Source organism: Kluyveromyces marxianus, chromosome 4, assembly GCF_001417885.1.
Source record: "Kluyveromyces marxianus DMKU3-1042 DNA, complete genome, chromosome 4".
Classification (NCBI taxonomy): Eukaryota; Fungi; Ascomycota; class Saccharomycetes; order Saccharomycetales; family Saccharomycetaceae; genus Kluyveromyces; species Kluyveromyces marxianus.
The window spans coordinates 1,314,192-1,332,086 of record NC_036028.1 but is presented as its reverse complement, the minus strand read 5'-3'; the positions used below and the strand labels follow the sequence as shown (position 1 = coordinate 1,332,086).

Genomic DNA, 17,895 nt, shown 5'->3' with positions numbered 1-17,895 from the left:
GATAAATCATTCGCTACATTTTCAAACCCATACGCATTTAGCCATAATGTCAGTAGAGTGTAATTCTACTGGCTCAGATACTTCAGTTTTCTCGAGTGCTCAATCAATGGAGAACACGCCTGAAAGCACGCCAATTCATTGCAATGAGCAGACGGCTGAGCCATCGGCAAAGCGTATAAAGAAAAGCACCATGTCTTTAATCGAGGAAGCAATGAAGTACGATATGCGTAGTGAGTACCATCTTCCAACTACGTTTTTAAGAGAACGTCGTAAGCCTGTCAAGGTTGAGACAGATGATGAAGACGAACAAGTCAATCAAAAGCCAAAGAGAAAATATACTAGGAAGACGAGTAGTAGTAGTAGGCGAGTCGGGAGACCAAGAAAGGATGTAACAAGCAATAACACTATAAAACCCATAAAACCTGAAAGAAAAGCGAAAACAAAGACGGATACAAAACCAATTGCGGTTATAAACAAATCGAAACTCAAATCGAAGACCACTACGAAACCTAAAACTAAATCCAAATCCAAGCCTAAAACCAATTCTAAATCAGTTTCCAATACATACAAAGATCAAACATCAGAAGATAATAATAGCGACATGTTCCTTACAGATTTAGACAACTGCATTGAGAATACATCATTCTTTAACTTGCCTCTAATTCGTAATAGAAGTGGATTTGTAAAGAATATCACATCTCCTAAGATATTCGTTGAGAATCCTGACGAGAATAATTTTGTACCATTGAAATCAGTAGTATTTCCGGATTGTGAAGAGCGCTTCCCAGTTCATGCAAACATCCAGAAATTCGGTTACGATGCTCTTCTGGAAATTGGACAGAATATAGAATCTGCGGTAAGAGTATACTTTCCGAAAAGATATAAGCCTCGAGGAGAGAAACTTTTGGAAGAATTAAATGATACATTTGAAAAAGCAGACACGCCTGCTTTTGAATCTGTTATGCATCGATTTAATATGTTAGTATCTGAAATTCCTCACGAATTGCTCATTCAAGAGTTAGAAGTTTGCCCCAAAATTCCAGTATCATTTATTCATTCACTGTTACATGTATGCTATACTCGTTCTATTTATCCAAATGCTAGGAAGCTAAAGAAATACACAAGTTTCAGCAACTTCGTCTACGGCGAATTAATGCCAGATTTCCTCACATCAGTATATAGACGCTGTGGCCTCAGTTCTGACAGTGTGTTCATGGATCTTGGTTCAGGAGTAGGAAATTGTGTTATCCAAGCAGCTCTTGAGTTTGGCTGTAAACTCAGTTTCGGTTGTGAAATTATGGATTCTGCAAGTGATATGACAGAACTTCAGTTAAAAGAATTAGAAAATAGGTGTAACTACTGGGGCATTAATCTACCGAAAATAGAATTTTCATTAAGGGAGAGTTTTGTCAACAATTATAGAGTCAATGAACTTATCCCAAAATGTGATGTGATACTAATCAATAACTTTATTTTTGATGCACCTTTGAATAAGCAAGTAGAAAAGATTATTCAAAATTTGAAGCCTGGGGCTAAGATAATATCTTTGAAAAGTATACGTCCTCCAGGTTATAGCATAAATTATGATGACATGGATAATATTTTCAACAGATTGAAAGTCGAATCATTCAAATTACCAGAGAATAGTGTTTCGTGGACTTACAGGAGTGTGGGTGATTATTACATTAGTACGGTTCAGGATACTATAGACGAATCTATTTTCTGCCCTCCTATTATTGGTAGAATCAGGAAAAAAGAATCGATCCATTATACAAAGTAGAGATGTAGTAATAAGAATATGAAAGCACTATGTAAACTACATGTTTAAGTTAATGATAAATCCTCCGGTAATGATACAAAGCAATAAGATAGAGAAGATAAAAAGAAAGCTCAGTAACAATATTGTTATGTTAATAAATGATATTCGATTTTTGATTGTTTTGTAAGTTCAAATTCTATAAGTTTTATCAGAATCTAATATCGGTTTAGCTTCCTATTTAGAAAGAGCCTCTTCTTGGCCCTTCAACAAAGTGAAAGAAGGAGCTTGAAGCTTTGAAGTACCTTTCAAAAAGTCCAACTCCATGACGAAAAGGAACTCCAAAAGATTGGCTTTCAGTCTCAAAGCTAATTCACCAGCTGCCTTGGCAGATCCACCAGTAGCGATGATATCATCGACAATCACAACATTAGAACCTTCGGGGATAGACTCTTCTTGGATTTCGAAAACATCCTCACCATATTCCTTCACATAAGTAGCGCTAGCGATCTTACCAGGTAGCTTACCTTGCTTTCTAACTGGAACAAAACCAGCATCGATGGCCAAAGCTAGAGAAGGGCCGAACAAAAACCCACGGGATTCAAGACCAATAATATAATCAATCTTCTTGTTTGGGAACTTTTCTTGTAAGTGCATCTTGAAAGCTTCAACCAACTTTCTGAAAAGTTGTGGTTCCCTGAAGATAGGCAAGAAGTCCTCGAATAGGATACCCTCTTGAGGGAAGTTTGGGTATTGGTGCAAAGCACCTCTCAACTCCATAGCATAGGATTCGATTGACATATTGTATACTGATATATCTTTTGCGGTCTCACTAAGTCACACCTGTTTCAAGCGAAAACTGGCTAGTTCTAACACACTAAATCAAGATGCAAATGGTAACTTACAAGCGTGCAAGTAAGAGCCTTTTAACAACTTACTCTTTCCCTCCATGTGATGAGCTATAAAGTTGAAAAAGTTTTCAGCTTTGATATCAAAACTTCAAATTTCGAATAAAAAGAAGTAACGAACCTGTTATATGGTAATTACCGTTGGAATCGGTGAACGGTAAAAGAAAATAAATTATAGCTCTGCGTGGTAAGAGATGAAGTTGATGGAGCCATTGAGCGCTGAATATTTTAGAAGTTGATGGCTAGTACCAGTAGGGAGTATGTTGTTGAGGATAAGGAAGCAAAGCGCCCGGCTTATTATGTTGAAGTGACTGATAAGCAAATATCTGATTTTGAAATATGGAACTCACTCTGTGCTAATGAAGGATATGAGGTGGTGATTTATATTTGTGAGCAATATCTCAATTCAGGTCAGATACCTGTAATATCCAGTGAGATTATATCTGTTCTATTTACGCTAGCAAGTGTTGACGAGGACGTTAATAGACCGTTGCTACGGAAAGCAGACCCGCTTGATCATGGCCGAGAATCCTTACCTGCACGTAGTTTGCGATTATTGGATACGCTCATCTCTCATTTAGTATCATTCGATCACGAGAAATTTGATCTTTACAATTTGGAACTACTAAGGTGTCAGTTTTTTTATTTCATCGATGGTTTGATTCCGAATAAGGGCAGGTCGTGGATCTGTAGTCCACCAGAGTATAACAAATCGAATAAAATAATATGGCCTTTTACGGATAGTGCGTTTATGTCTCAGTCAAACGTTCCCCTATATGCATCATACATCAATCTTATTGACGACAACAGAGTCGTTTTCAAAAGTATGATGATTAACCGTTTGCTATCGCAAAATGGTTCATTCTGGAACACTCTCAGCTGGACTCTTTCATGTTTCTCTACTGAGGAAAACTTCGTTATACGTAGCTTCAATGAGAGGTGGCTAAGCATTTTCGATCTTCTATTCGACGTATATTCACTACGACAAGATTACTACATGCGATATGAATCTTCGAACCTTCGAACATCTCCTCTATTTAAAGTTTTCTGGGCAGTGGATCATAAATATATTAGTAAAGGTCTTCTTGAGTATTTGTTTGTCGGATGTAATGAAAAGGAAAGTCTTTACCCGATTCCTCCTCCCCCTAATGAAGCTGTCTCGGGTGTTGAACACGTCAACCACTTCACATACAATAGAAGTTTCAAACTTTCCATGTCAATGAAACTAAGAAAAAAAATAATAGGACTCTTTCTAGATCTGTTTCCCACCCTCAAAAATGATATTAATGTCGATTTACCAAGAAAAGAGGATATTCTTGATACGTTGGCTGATACAATGTATAACGATCTAAAAATCGAACCATTCAAACACTTCATGTTATCATGCTATAGCAATAGGAAAGATAATGATGATGATAGGATGTTTTTGCCACAACTTGTGGAGAGAATCATTAATAAGGCATTCATCAATGTCAACCGTCAAAAACAATTTGCTATAGTTGATAATCTTCATGACATAGCAAAAATTACATCAGAACTTGTCCAATTACTCAAAGCTACTAATAAATATGCAGCCTTCAATCGATCTCGATCTATGAAAAGGCGCGAGAAAATTGACTTCTGCATAATTACAGTTGCCAAACTTATGACAACGACTCATTCTATTAAAAAGTTCCAAGATTACTCGTCTTTTCTTTCTACAATAAAGACATTTGCACATTCTTCAGCTGGTTTGAACGATTTGGAATTGTTCTTTTATTTTAAATAGTTATTATTCAATCGATTATATAGGTTTCCTTCTCAAATGAGCTTTTGACGTGAACAATTGAATCCATGACATTCTTTACAGCGACAACGTGCCATGGAATGTAGTTATCTTTACCGCGAGATACACCAAACCATGAATTAAGTCCTGCTAAGTTTCTATACTGCTTCAAAATCTCTTTCAAAAGAGTTGAGCTATCGGCGTGAGGGCAGTTTAGAAGGTTGACCTCAAATTTATCAATGAAACTATCGCCCTCGCTCTTTGCAAAACGAATTAGGGCACCGCTCTTTATGGCACATCTATGCTGAGAATTTGCAAGTTGTAGAGGGTTGCTGAACATGACACCATGTACTTCCTCATCAATATTAACAATTTCATAATTGTCGATATTTCCTGTAGTTTCAAGGTCGTTATTTCCATTGGACCTGAATAAATTCTTAAAAGTAGGATATGTTTTGTCTTCATCAAATAAAGATAATTTGGTGTTATCTCCTACACACACGACAGCAAGATGAAGATCTTTAGTTGCAACTGATAGCCGTCTCCAATGGATTAATTCATCATCTGGTAGTACACTGTCTAGACGAGTTAGCACCAAACAAACATTTCCAAATTTTTTAGAGGCTAACTGAAGAGTAATTTTCCACATTTCATTACACACTTCTTCAAAACGGGTTCTAGAATTACCAACGTACCATGTTCTTACGAAACTTTCTACACCCTCAGTATCTGACCATGCAGCACTCAACCATTCACGATCAATACTTCTTAGATACGCTAAGTGAATGTAGTTGTCATAATGAATGGACAATGATGTATTGTTAAGGGTTCTAAACTTGATATCTTTTGGAAGGTCATTTGTGAGAGTAGTTACTTTGGTACCTTTAGGTGGTAGGCAGTTGTATATTGACATGCACAAGGAAGTGTAAGCACCAGACGGAGTTAATGGATTCTTTAGGAAATCAAAATCAACTAAATTCAATAAAATATCTGCTTTGGGCAACTTCGATTTAACTTCTTTTCTAATGACATGGAACTTTAGAATCATCGATATGCACTCGGATAAAGAAAGTTTATTAATAGGTAAGAATATAAGTAAAGGCACATTTTTAACATTCGACAGTGTAGTGGAGCAGAAAGAAACTATTTGGGCAGAAAGAAGTAAAAGTGTGTCTTGGTTAAAGTTCTTCAAATAAACGAGTCCCTTATCATCCTCGTTTGTTAGCTTGGTTAACTCACAAAAGCCTAATTCATGATTTGAGTAAGTTTGGGACATTTGTGAAACAAACGACATACAGTCATTTTTTGCTTCTGTTGTTAATACCAATGCTCTAAAGTTTTTAACACCACGGTTAGGCTTTAGACTTAAGTACTCCGAAAAATAACTCGAAGAACTTCTAATTTTTATCGTATTATCAGCCTTTTTAACAAAAACTGACGGTTCAGGCATATAGAAAATCTCTTCGATGATTTCGTTCCCATGAAGTTTTGAGAAATTAGAAAACAGGGATTTCATAGTGTCACTAATAATTCCACCAGAACATTCTTTGATGCCTTTATATTTAAAATCATCCTTATGATCATCAAAGAATAACCTATTGTTGAACACTATCTGGTCTGTTAGAATATCAAGTACGTCGTCAAGATCTTTGCCAGACGGTAAGGTCGGATTTTGTGATAAGAAAATATCTGGTAACGAGAATAATGGCATGTGTCTTAAAAGGTAAGGCAAAATTCTTGATGATTCCGTATGATCCTGTTCTGAATTTTGTAATATTTGATCGGCTTTTTGCTCGACGTCTCCGGAGGGTACAGTATTGCTCGAAATGTTCTTTTGCTTTAAATTTGAATATGGTGAATCTTGGCGCGGAAATGGGGTGCCTTCGTAGAAAACTGTAGGATTCGATGTTATTGGGGAGTTTTCTTCAATATTGTTTTCGTTATTTTGAACGTTGGATAACTGAGGTTTCTCCACTTTATTTAACGAGGACGGTTTCCAAATAGCTTCCAAATTTGATTTCATTGACTTATCCAGTACCGGACCCATCATATTGTAAGAAGATACCACTGATTCATCCTTAGAAGCAGATGGCGGGTTAATTAAATCAGGTAAAGTATCCTTTGACAAAGGTTCATAGGAAGGTGGTTCAAGAATCGGTATTTCATTATCCCTGGAATCATATGGTAAAATTCTTGAAGCTGAAAATCCATTATTATTTTCGGATGGACTAAAATCGCTGTCTTCGTCTTCGGAACTCGAAACATTACTTGTACTAATGCCAAATTGAAGCGGCTCGTCATTCGAGTTTGGATTGAAGGAAAACTTACCACCATTCTTATACTTGTTATCGACATTACTTTCAAATATTGGGTTGAAGTTTAATGGAGCATATATGCTTTTCTTTCTATCCTTTGGAGTTTCAATGGGTAGAGGGGCACCGGGGTCTTCATATAGACTTGGTGTCGTTTCTATAGTAATATCATCAACTGGGATGTCTAAATATGTGCGTTTAGTTCTCGTTTTCTTGTCGGTGGTTTCTGAAGAATCTATGGAGGGATGTTGATTCTCTGATGTTGCCGAGAATGTGGAAGAAACCTCCACATCCATGTCATTATCAGCCATATCGAACATTTCGTCTGTAATCTCTTTTACTGAAGCGAGGCTTTCATTATTACTTTTTTCGCTGACATCTTCATCGCTATCTTCTCCGAATAAGTCTTTATCAAAGTCATCATTGTCTGGCGGTAGTTCCACATCATCGGTATTTTGATTACCATAATTTGGGTTGTGTAACGTTTCATTATTTTCCTCCACTTTAGCAGCATTAGCACTTGGAGGATAGGGATCTCTCGATTCTTGGCTAGTGTTTACATTTACTATATCCTTTTTCTCATTCCAAAGATCATTCTGTGGTTTTACGGAAGGGGTTTCCATAATTAAATCATCCACGGTAGGAGTGATATTCTCGTTAATAATAGGCGTAGTAATAAACCCGGCACTTCCGTAACCATCAGCAGAAAACGGTTGTCTTTGGCTTTTCATTTCCTTTCCTGGTGTTTTGTTTGGATCGTTTGACAAATCTGGTGAACCTTTGCTGTTGTCTCCTGTCGAAGGGACATTATTTCCCACATTTTCAGAGTGTTTATTAAAACCCTGAAATTGGTCAGTAAATACCCCACCAGTACTCATTGGATTATGCCCTGTAACAGTGCCCATGCCTGCAGAAGCTCCTGGTGTTCTATATGCTGAAGTGAGTTTTAATTGAATGAAACCATCGACCATATCGAAACAATCATCTAGTTCAAATTTTGGAGAATTTGAGACTAAAGAGTATGGGGAAGACTTTGAATCTGAAGCTTTTTGCACAAAACACAGACTAGCGGGCCAGACAACATAGTTTGTGCCTTTTGGTTGGTCTAGATAATGTGAGATGGTAGGCGTAAATCCATTCAAATGACTTGCATTTGGTATCAGTTTAACCCATTTTAAATCTTCTTCATTTGTTAAGTTAATTCCGTGCGAAATATAAAGAGTCTTTAGAAACATTGTTGCATTCTTCGGAGGAGGTACATAACACTTTTTGAGATCACAGGACGGTAGATAAACTCTTATACCAGAAGGCGCCAAGTACACTGCGGAATCCGTACTAAGAGTTTCTGGCTTCAACTTTGCAAGGCCCAAGTCTTTAGAGCATATTGCCACAGTTAGATCCCCATTTTCGAAGAGATGTGGGTCAAAATGAAGTAGCTTGGTTGCTGAGGTATAATCTTCTTGAAATATGCATGAATTTCCAAAGGGAATAATGCCCTTATTTGATGAAAGCGTTAAGTTCACGTAGACTGTGCGTCGTAGAGCCTTCATGAAAATAGCATAAGGTGTTGGTAGGTTTGGCTTCGAGAACTCTGGCGTAAAGTGACCCTTTCTTTCAGGCTGTGGTACATCCGACTCATTCCCAACTTTAAAGTCCAATTCAGGCAAAGGATCATCGTTAATACTGAAACACCATAACTCTCTGGAAAATAAAGCTGCTAATACTCGAGGGTTCTTTCTTCTTAAGTACAATTCTGCTTGAATGGACCATTGGTTATCTGTTTTGCTGGGGACGTATTGCTGATAGTTGATCTGGCTCACTCTTTCTAGCCTGTATATATTCGTTATGATGTCTTCCAAGCGACATGCTTCTCCGACTGTTTCCTTCATAATGTATACTTGCAATACAGCCCCTTTTTAGCCCGTTAAATATTGTCTTGTAGCTAAAGCAATCTTATAACCACTCTAATTCGCTTCTATGTCATTTTTGTTTAGCTTTTGGGTAAATGCATTAAAGCCAAATTATTGCCGTTCCACCTTGTAATTGAATATCAAAATGAAAAGATCCATTCAAAATGAATCACTCTTTAACCACAATTTGCATAATGAATGAAAGAAAAAGAGAGATGAGAAGCAAGGGAACACGGCGCATTGAGCTGAAGCCGGCATAGCCATATTCTGGACCCTTTCCTGCCATAATGTCTGTAGAAGAAATAGAAGTAAGTCCGGCAGCGAAATCAGACAGTGGTATACTTCTTTTAAGGGAAGGTGGTAGTCTTGGCATTGGTGATGTTAATCGATTCAAGATCCTAATTGACAAGGAGAAATTAACTACCAGTGGTGTGGAAGTTATAGATGATACTGTGTATTTAAGAATCAAGAATTTAGAAAGTGGGTTTCTGAGGCCGGTGTGGATGACAGGACCCTACTCCATATACGTCGATGTAGTGCCGCACAATTTTGATGAGAGAAAAAGCTTTGAAGGAGAGAAAATTCAGTTCCTTGCAGATTTAAAGCCAGATGAAACATTCAAGGCCGTCTTAAATCTTAATAATAACTCTAAAATTGGTTCAACATCTCAATATTGCTGGACAATTGACTTAGTTGCGCAGTTTACTGTTGTTACTAATGCGAATCTTCCCTATTCTTTGGTAATAGCTACCACCTATGATACATGCAAACGAGAACTGAAACATCATCAAAATGATTCAATTACCGATTTCAATGGATTTTCCTATACTAAAATTGATGCAGAAGCTCTATGGAATCTACCACCGCGGTTTCCACAAAAACCGGTGCATCTAGTGATCATCACTCATGGTATCTTCTCATCAGTCGGAGGTGATATGCTATGTCTAAAGGATACTATTGAACGTGCCGCAAAAGAAGCACCTGAAAACGATGAGAACAATATAATTGTCCGAGGGTTTACTGGAAATGTCGGTGGCTCTTACAAAGGTGTGAGGAAACTGGGATTCAAACTCGGTAAGTTCGTTATCGAGACTATCGATAAGTTGAAAAAGGAATATGAATTAACTAGGATTTCTTTTATTGGTCATTCCCTAGGTGGTTTAGTTCAATCTATGGCTATTCACTACATTTCTGTAGAAAGACCAGATATATTCGATGAAATAAACGGATTGATACCAACTAATTTCATTGCAGCCGCTAGTCCCTTTCTTGGTGTTATTGGAGATCTGCCCAAATATGTTTCAATTGCTCTTGACATTGGCGCCTTGGGACAAACTGGTAGGGATCTCACTTTACAGCGTACCTATTTTTTGCCTTCCAGAGGTATAGTTAATAGCCATGAATCCCATGATAGAATAAAAGGTAAACCTTTATTGGAACTATTACCAAAAGAACCTGCCCTCAAAATTTTCCAAAGGTTCAAAAGAAGAACGTTATACGCAAATGCCGCATTTGATGGGATTGTCCCTCTAAGAACGGCAGCAATGCTCTATTTAGATTGGAAAGGATTAAGTGAAGTGCAAAATATCCGGAATAAACATGATTCTAACATACATCATAATATTTCGAATGATAGTTATAATCAATCTACGGGTGAAATTCCTGAGGTTGCGGCTGATAAGTCATCGATAATTCAATGGTTGCTACCACAGTCTGTAATAAAGAAAGAAAAATACAAGCCATACTTGCGAACGCAAACTTTCAATCTTAGTGATTCAGAAGGTAAGGAGTCCAGTAACGAGTCATTTGTTGATTTTAAACCACCAAAAAAACCCAATACAATTCGTGCAGCGGCAAGTACTATCATAGCACCACTGCCTACAGAACTTTATATAACTAATCCAGACTCGCGAAAAGACAGAATTGTACATGACAAAGTGTATTCGCCACGGGAATTGCCAGATATACATTATAAACACGGGAAGTTTGTTAAAAAGATTGTATATCCGAATTATTCTATTCACATGAAGGAAGAAAGAATAGCGAGATTATGGCAAGACACAATGGAATGGAGAAAAGTTTTGGTTGAATTGCAACCCGATTCTCATAATAATATCATTGTTCGAAGAAGATTTGTGAATTCCTTCGGATGGGTTGCTATTAATCATCTAGCGGATGAACATTTCGGGCAGGTGTAGAGATGCAACCAAGCTGGTGCTACTAATATATTTTCAATTATTTGGGGACTACTTTTAATGGCTAACTGTTCATGAAAACTGTTATGAATTCTGTATTTATTATATCTTTTATGAAAATCTATTACTCATTACTAGGATCCAAAGGATCAATTTTGAAAACTTTATCAGGGTTTAATAACCTTTTTGGATCAAGTGCCAGTTTCAACTTGCGCATTAAGTCAATGGCATCCACGCCCAATTCTTGTTGTAAGAATGCTCTCTTACCACTGCCAATTCCGTGTTCCCCGGAACATGTTCCCTCATATTTTAGGGTTACTTCATTAATTTTACTAACTAGTTGCTTGCAAATCTCGTACTGATCTGGTTTGTAAAAAATGTCGTAGTGGATATTACCGTCTCCGACATGACCTAGAGTCATGTGCGATAATGGATAAGTTGCAGTAATTGCGTCCAATTCCTCTAGAGTAGCTGCAAGGTTTGACAAAGGTACAGCACAATCTGTAATCCACATTTTGGCATCTTCATGGATCTCATTGTACGCATAATCTAGCATTAAATAGAGTGCATTTTTTCTCGTGGAAAATAAGTCTTCCGCCTCTTTTTCATCCTTGGCAAACTCGAATTTAGTGCAGTGATTATCGTAAGAAACCTTTTTTACTTCCTTGACATACTCATTAACTACTGTCTTGTTTAAACCGGCAATCTTGAAAAACAATGTAGGAACGTTGTCATATTTCTTTCTAACAAGATTACTATAATTAATACATTTCATCATGCTTGAATCCAACAACTCTACAGCATTCAATTGAATACCTTTTTGGAATAACGCTGCGACAGTATTAGTTGAGTCTTTCAAGGTTGGGAACTGGACTACAGCCACAGTCTCATATGGGGGTTTAACTTGAAGTTTTACTGTTACCTCGGTAACAATACCTAGTGTTCCTTCGCTTCCTACAAACAAGCCAGTTAAATTGTAACCGGCACTTGATTTACGAGGTCTTTTCTTTGTCTTTATGACAGTTCCATCTGCCAATACTACAGTGATTGATATTATATTCGATCCCATTGAACCGTATCTGGTTGCTCCAATACCCGACGCATTAGTGTTTACCATTCCGCAGACATGGGCACCGGGGCCACAATCACAACCAAGCATGAGATTTTTATATTCTGGTACACTGGAAAGGTATTCGTTTAATTGCTGCCATCCAACACCGCCTTGTAACACGGCGTCCAAGTCTTTGTCATGCACACTCAGAATTTTGTTCATTTTCGATGTGTTAAGCATGATGCCTGGTCTGGTAGAATACGTATGTCCCTCTAACGAAGTCCCTCCAGAGAAGGGTACTACTGGAATATTGTACTTGTTGACGATCTTCATGATAGCACTTACATCTTCTGTCGAAGAAGCGTACACAACCCATTTTGGCTTCTGGTGAGGCAAAGGTTTCGTTGGATTAAACCCATTGTCCGTATGATGTTTGATTTCAACATCTGAGTTCTTAACATTATCATTGCCAATCACAGCCGTAATTTCTCTGATGCAGTGTTGTAAATCCTCTTCTGAACCATACTTTGGCGGTTCTAAACTCTGTAACGGTGTGGTAGATTTTAAAGGGAAAACTTGTTTCCTTGAATCTCCCAGTACATAATCGGACGCAACTAAGCCTGAGCCAATCCCAAACAGCAGAGTGCCTACAAAACCGTACGACTCTATACGTTTCGAACTCTTTTGACTTAGTCTTCTTGTGCTCAAACGTATAAAAGATTTCGAAACGCTCGGTCTTTTCGCTAAGACGCTTACTAGCTTTGATCTGTACATTCTGCAACGTTTCCTGGATGCAAACCTATATTATTATTTGTAGCCTTTTCAATATTCGATATATCCTTGATGTTTCGTCTTCAGGACATAGTAGGTTCACAGCCAATCATTGGTTGACCTCTGCTAAGATACACTTTCCATGTTAGTTGTACTGCTTATATATTGTATACTTAAAGTAAGAGTAAAAACTAACAAGCATACATACACACACACACAACCAAAAGCCGCGCGTATGCTATGCTATGCTAGCTCTCATTCGATTACCAGTAACGAATCATGATACGCGCTTTAGAATCCGGTTTCCTTATATTCATCGGCTGATGAGTCAACGCCACAGTTTGCAGACCTTTAATCGAATTGTTTACAGTTTTCAAGAATCTGCGCAGTAGTTTTACCTAGTGCTGATAATGCAAGAAAAATCAATCAGTTGTCTGAAAATCTGTTATCAGTGGGCGAGTAACCAGGTAGTAAGTAAATAGAGAGGTTAAAGGCAGCCAGCAGCCAGCAACTGTCTATTTTCTCCACAGAGGTAGCTATCGGGATCTGGGGTGATCTGTTCAGTGTGACACATAGCATCTGGTGATGCACATATACAATACATGCATACAATACATGCATACAATAATACATACCTAACGAATGGCTGCTCACGTTACACAGTCCGACAAGAAGAAAAAAAGACCTGACAACCACCCCCCATAATAAAAAAAAACATTAATTGAGAGTATATGAAAAAAGAAAGCCCTGCGGGGGGCTCGAACCCCCAACCTTGAGATTAAGAGTCTCACGCGCTACCGATTGCGCCAGCAAGGCCCGGTTGTTGTATAGTTGATGAACCAATTCAACCATACCACAAAGGAGCTAGCGTGTGGCTGGCAGCTCCTGTTTTCTATCGTTATGTATCTATGTTACTATAGAGAGTAGTAAAGTAGTAGAAGTTCGCCAGATAAAAAAAATTAAAAATGAGTGTCAGTGAGGAATATACATCTTTACCATAGAACAAGGTATAAGCTTATAAAGAAGGAAGTCGTAGTTCAATAGTTATTCCAGCCCAGAGCGATAGTCAAATCTATCTCAAATTTGATTGATTATGATTAAAAAGGAACCCGGTATTTCAAATGCCGTTTCTTCATGGTTAGAAAAGCCTTCTCAACAGGTTAATCAACCTAAATCTGAGAATAGCCGCCCACCTTTAAAACAAAAGGCAGAAAATATTCAAACAGATCCAGTTCTTTCGAAAGGGACAGACGCTAAAAATCAGCTTCTCTCCCAATTTATGATGATCACCGGAAATAATGCTAATAATGCTCCCCAGGTGAAGAAGGAACCTGGTAGTTATGCTCCCAATGAATCATCGCCGAAATCTAGTTCAACTATAATGCACCCAGCTAAACATAAAATTGGGAAGCCCATCCACACGGAGAGAATTGCAAATAGCAATAAACCTAAAACTACTGAAAACTCTGCTGCTATTGTAGCCTCTGCAATCCAGGATTCGACGCAGAGTAATTCTCCGTTGGCTAAATTTAAGATTGAGGAGGGTGCGGCAAATAAAAGTGTCATCACAAATACTCCAGTTCATAACAAGCAAGAAACCAAGAGTGTCAATAAATCAGTAGGTAAGTCTACAGAGAAGCCATCCAATAAGGTCCAAAACAAACTGGCAACTAAATCTGTCACCAACCCTCCACAAAATCCAGGAAAATACGAGAAGTTGATCAAAAGACTCAACGAAAAGGAAGACGAAGAAAACCCTGACTACTATGAAGAAGTGTTCACTCACGCGGAATGGAAAAAGGAATGCATCGATCTGGCTAAATGTGATATGACTGAGTGGATTGACAAGGGCCAGGAATTGTTGAAAGAACAACAGGCGATTATGTCTCGTATGGTTTTAGCAAGAATTAAACTTTCCCATCGGTTCCAAGTTGTTACCAACATCATAAATGAAAGAGCAGAGTTATTGGCGAAACAAGGTAATCTAATGGATGCTAAACTAAAGAAGGTTCAAGTCCTAGGAAAGGAAATCCTTGAGCTATTATAAAGAACGCTTCCGTGAGGGGAGTCGTTGTCAATATATTTGCAACAATGATCGAATACCGATGATTAAAGATTTAAACAAGCAACTGTAGAATCATATATAAAAAAGACTAAAGCGATGGTTGGAGTATACACATCGTTTTATCATTAACTAATTTTTTATAAGTAATAAGTCGCTGCTTAGTTTCTTCTTCTGAATCTTCTGTCTCTAACAGCAGAGACGGAAGAAACGGATAGAGGCAACTTCAAACCCAAAGAGTTAACCAATTCAGCGGTTTGAGTGTCAACGTTCAAAACGTCGTTAGAGTGAGACAAGTCCAAAGCAGAGACTTCTGGAACGTATTGATCCTTTCTTTCTCTTTCTTCTTCTTGCAACTTGAAGGAAATACCTCTAACTGGACCCTTTTGGATTCTCTTCATCAAGTGGGTGGTGTAACCAGCAATCTTGTTTCTCAATCTCTTAGATTGGATGGTAGCGATTTCATCACACAATCTCTTGTTGGTTTGGAAATCCATAGTCAACTTTGGATAGTACTTTTCAATCAAAGCCTTGGAGGCACGCTTCACGGTCTTAGTTCTAACTCTACCCTGTTAAAATTGAATTGTCATCATTAAAAATGAATTCATTATGTTAGTAAATCAATCGTTTGTTTATGCTGCGAAGCATAGAATGAGAAGTTTCCACAGCAGCCGTTCTGTGAAGAAAAATTTCATAAAGATCTGTATATTACTTGGTAATAAGGTGTCTCCCTACTGGATATAAGACATTGTTCCCTTGTTGTTTTCCTCCTGTGGTCCATTATTTTCTATATTATATTAGGTTCATCTGTTGTTGGTCGTGTTTCTTTCAAACTGCTTCCATAATGTATGAATTATGGCCCTTGTTCTTTTATAGGTAGAGCAGTACGATCAGTTGCCTCATTCATATCATTCACTAGCATTGTTATACGTATTCTTATTACTATCCATATCCTTCTCTATAACCATAATAATCTTCACGAAACACTGCGTTTCTCACTTCCCTGCTTGCTGTATAGTATACCACACTTAACGTACCATTTTGTATCTATTTAGTCCTTGCGGTTGTTCCTTGCTTCAAGCCTTAACTATAATAAACAAGTACTATAAACGTGATTCACTACACACTTTAGAGTATTCTTTAAAACTTTATTGACTTTGTTGTAACAATATGAAATTTCAACATTAACGAAATCCTAGCACCTCTGCCCACTGGACAGGCTCTCGGCTGGGCAGAATCCCAAGAGTCCGCCTATTGGGATTGCAACACCAGAGTATACCAGTAAGCTGGGAAGGCTACCAGTAGAGGGGTCCCCGAGAACAAGGTTCTACCGTCAGGATACCCGACCAGTCTGGGTGGAAGGAGCTCCCAGGCAGAAACTTCCAGACAGGAATAGAGATTCTCTGTGATTCCCCCTAGGAAGGGCCCGCCTAGGGTATCGTGGTACATCCAATCAAACTGCTCCAAAGAGTGCAATCGATGGGCATATAGAAGAAGAAAAAGTTACATTTCTCATATATTCGCCTCATTAGGGATTTTTGTTTATTTTGGTTATTTTTCTCAACAAAAGAAAATATTAGTAATATTCTATTGTGTATGGGTGTTTTGGCCGGTTTTGACAGTCCTTTGTCATCAGGTTTTTTATTTTTCAATATTAAAAATACAAACAATGAAACAGTAAACATGGAACGTATCTAATAGTAAAGGTGATTGAACAAGTTTTATATAGCAGCCCATATACACGTCAACAAACCCACAGGGGACAGGTCTATTTGGACCAATTGTATATAGTAACACTGAGAAACATTTGTTGAATAATAGAAGCAGATATGTCGAATAAGTTCCATTGTGATGTATGCTCTGCGGATTGTACAAATAGAGTAAGGATAACATGTGCAATATGTCCAGAATATGATTTGTGTGTTCCATGTTTCGCGAAGGGGTCCTATAACGGTAATCATAGGCCTAGTCATGACTATAGGGTGATAGAAACTAACTCTTATCCCATTTTATGTGAGGATTGGGGAGCAGATGAAGAACTTTTGTTAGTTAAAGGTGCTCAGACACTTGGATTAGGTAACTGGCAGGATATTGCCGATAATATAGGGTCCAGAGATAAGGAGGAAGTATACGATCATTACCTTAAGTACTATTTGAACAGTGAGCATTATCCAATTCCAGATATTACTAAAAATATTGATGTGCCTCAAGACAAGTTCTTGGAGGAAAGGAAGAAACGTATCGAGAAATTCAGAGAGAGGCCCTTGGAACCTCCAAGAAAGCCTATGGCTTCTCAGCCATCGTGTCATGAAGTTCAGGGTTTCATGCCTGGTAGATTGGAGTTCGAAACGGAATTTGAAAATGAAGCAGAAGGGCCTGTTAAGGATATGGTATTTGATGCAGATGATCAACCTTTGGACATTGAAGTTAAATTGACTATTCTTGATATCTACAATTCTAGATTAACAACTAGAGCGGAAAAGAAAAGGTTGTTGTTTGAGAACCATCTCATGGACTATAGAAGATTGCAGAGTATAGATAAGAAACGTACTAAGGAAACAAAAGATCTTTACAATAAAATTAAAGCATTTGCAAGGATAATGACCCCACAAGACTTTGAAGAATTCAGTAAAGATATCTTGGAAGAATTAAGATGTAGGACTAGAATTCACCAATTACAGGAATGGAGAAGTAACGGTATCACTACTTTGGAAGCTGGTCTCAAGTATGAACGTGATAAACAAGCCAGGATAATGACACTTGAGAGATTTGGAAACCAAGTTTATTCTTCCTCGAATAATACCAATAGTGCACGTTACAGAGCATCATCAGCTCATCGGTCACAGGCAGACTATGCACAAAACTATAATGAAAGCAGCGGCCGTAAAAAACTCATGACTATTAGCGATATCCAACATGGAGCAGACTTCCAGTTACTCTCACCTGAAGAGCAACAATTATGTGTTTCTTTGAAGATTCTCCCAAAACCATACATTGTTATTAAAGAAATATTATTCAGGGAATTGATACGTACAGCTGGCCAACTCACCAAAAAACAATGTCGTGATCTACTCAATATTGAAGCTGCTAAAGCCAATAGAATATATGACTTTTTTGTCTCTCAAAATTGGGTATAATGTTAAATGCAAATGATTCACTTCAACC

General features: G+C 37.9%; 9 protein-coding genes and 1 non-coding gene across 10 annotated transcripts; 5 read left to right on the top strand and 5 right to left on the bottom strand.

Moving 5' to 3' along the window:
- Positions 1-46: 46 nt before the first annotated feature.
- Positions 47-1,780, top strand: DOT1 (histone methyltransferase DOT1; the record flags this gene model as incomplete). The annotated part of the gene is made up of 1 exon (XM_022819914.1): positions 47-1,780. One exon carries the CDS (start codon positions 47-49, stop codon positions 1,778-1,780), a length of 1,734 nt encoding a protein of 577 aa, XP_022676433.1.
- Positions 1,781-1,993: 213 nt separating this feature from the next.
- Positions 1,994-2,536, bottom strand: APT1 (adenine phosphoribosyltransferase APT1; the record flags this gene model as incomplete). The annotated part of the gene is made up of 1 exon (XM_022819913.1): positions 1,994-2,536. One exon carries the CDS (start codon positions 2,534-2,536, stop codon positions 1,994-1,996), a length of 543 nt encoding a protein of 180 aa, XP_022676432.1.
- Positions 2,537-2,902: 366 nt separating this feature from the next.
- NSE5 (Smc5-Smc6 complex subunit NSE5) lies at positions 2,903-4,432 on the top strand (the record flags this gene model as incomplete). Its single annotated transcript, XM_022819912.1, has 1 exon — positions 2,903-4,432. The coding sequence occupies one exon, from the start codon at positions 2,903-2,905 to the stop codon at positions 4,430-4,432; it is 1,530 nt and encodes a 509-aa protein (XP_022676431.1).
- A 7-nt stretch (positions 4,433-4,439) lies between these two features.
- SSN2 (Ssn2p) lies at positions 4,440-8,630 on the bottom strand (the record flags this gene model as incomplete). The annotated part of the gene is made up of 1 exon (XM_022819911.1): positions 4,440-8,630. The coding sequence occupies one exon, from the start codon at positions 8,628-8,630 to the stop codon at positions 4,440-4,442; it is 4,191 nt and encodes a 1,396-aa protein (XP_022676430.1).
- Positions 8,631-8,938: 308 nt separating this feature from the next.
- KLMA_40584 (putative hydrolase) lies at positions 8,939-10,849 on the top strand (the record flags this gene model as incomplete). The annotated part of the gene is made up of 1 exon (XM_022819910.1): positions 8,939-10,849. One exon carries the CDS (start codon positions 8,939-8,941, stop codon positions 10,847-10,849), a length of 1,911 nt encoding a protein of 636 aa, XP_022676429.1.
- A 121-nt stretch (positions 10,850-10,970) lies between these two features.
- Positions 10,971-12,671, bottom strand: DLD1 (FAD-binding oxidoreductase; the record flags this gene model as incomplete). The annotated part of the gene is made up of 1 exon (XM_022819909.1): positions 10,971-12,671. The coding sequence occupies one exon, from the start codon at positions 12,669-12,671 to the stop codon at positions 10,971-10,973; it is 1,701 nt and encodes a 566-aa protein (XP_022676428.1).
- Positions 12,672-13,410: 739 nt separating this feature from the next.
- KLMA_R425 lies at positions 13,411-13,485 on the bottom strand. Its single transcript has one exon. It is a non-coding gene; the product is annotated as a tRNA-Lys (tRNA).
- Positions 13,486-13,761: 276 nt separating this feature from the next.
- Positions 13,762-14,715, top strand: ECM11 (Ecm11p; the record flags this gene model as incomplete). The annotated part of the gene is made up of 1 exon (XM_022819908.1): positions 13,762-14,715. The coding sequence occupies one exon, from the start codon at positions 13,762-13,764 to the stop codon at positions 14,713-14,715; it is 954 nt and encodes a 317-aa protein (XP_022676427.1).
- A 176-nt stretch (positions 14,716-14,891) lies between these two features.
- On the bottom strand, positions 14,892-15,479 carry RPS17A (40S ribosomal protein eS17; the record flags this gene model as incomplete). The annotated part of the gene is made up of 2 exons (XM_022819907.1): positions 14,892-15,288; positions 15,466-15,479. The coding sequence occupies 2 exons, from the start codon at positions 15,477-15,479 to the stop codon at positions 14,892-14,894; spliced, it is 411 nt and encodes a 136-aa protein (XP_022676426.1).
- Positions 15,480-16,559: 1,080 nt separating this feature from the next.
- On the top strand, positions 16,560-17,867 carry ADA2 (chromatin-binding transcription regulator ADA2; the record flags this gene model as incomplete). Its single annotated transcript, XM_022819905.1, has 1 exon — positions 16,560-17,867. One exon carries the CDS (start codon positions 16,560-16,562, stop codon positions 17,865-17,867), a length of 1,308 nt encoding a protein of 435 aa, XP_022676425.1.
- Positions 17,868-17,895: the final 28 nt, after the last annotated feature.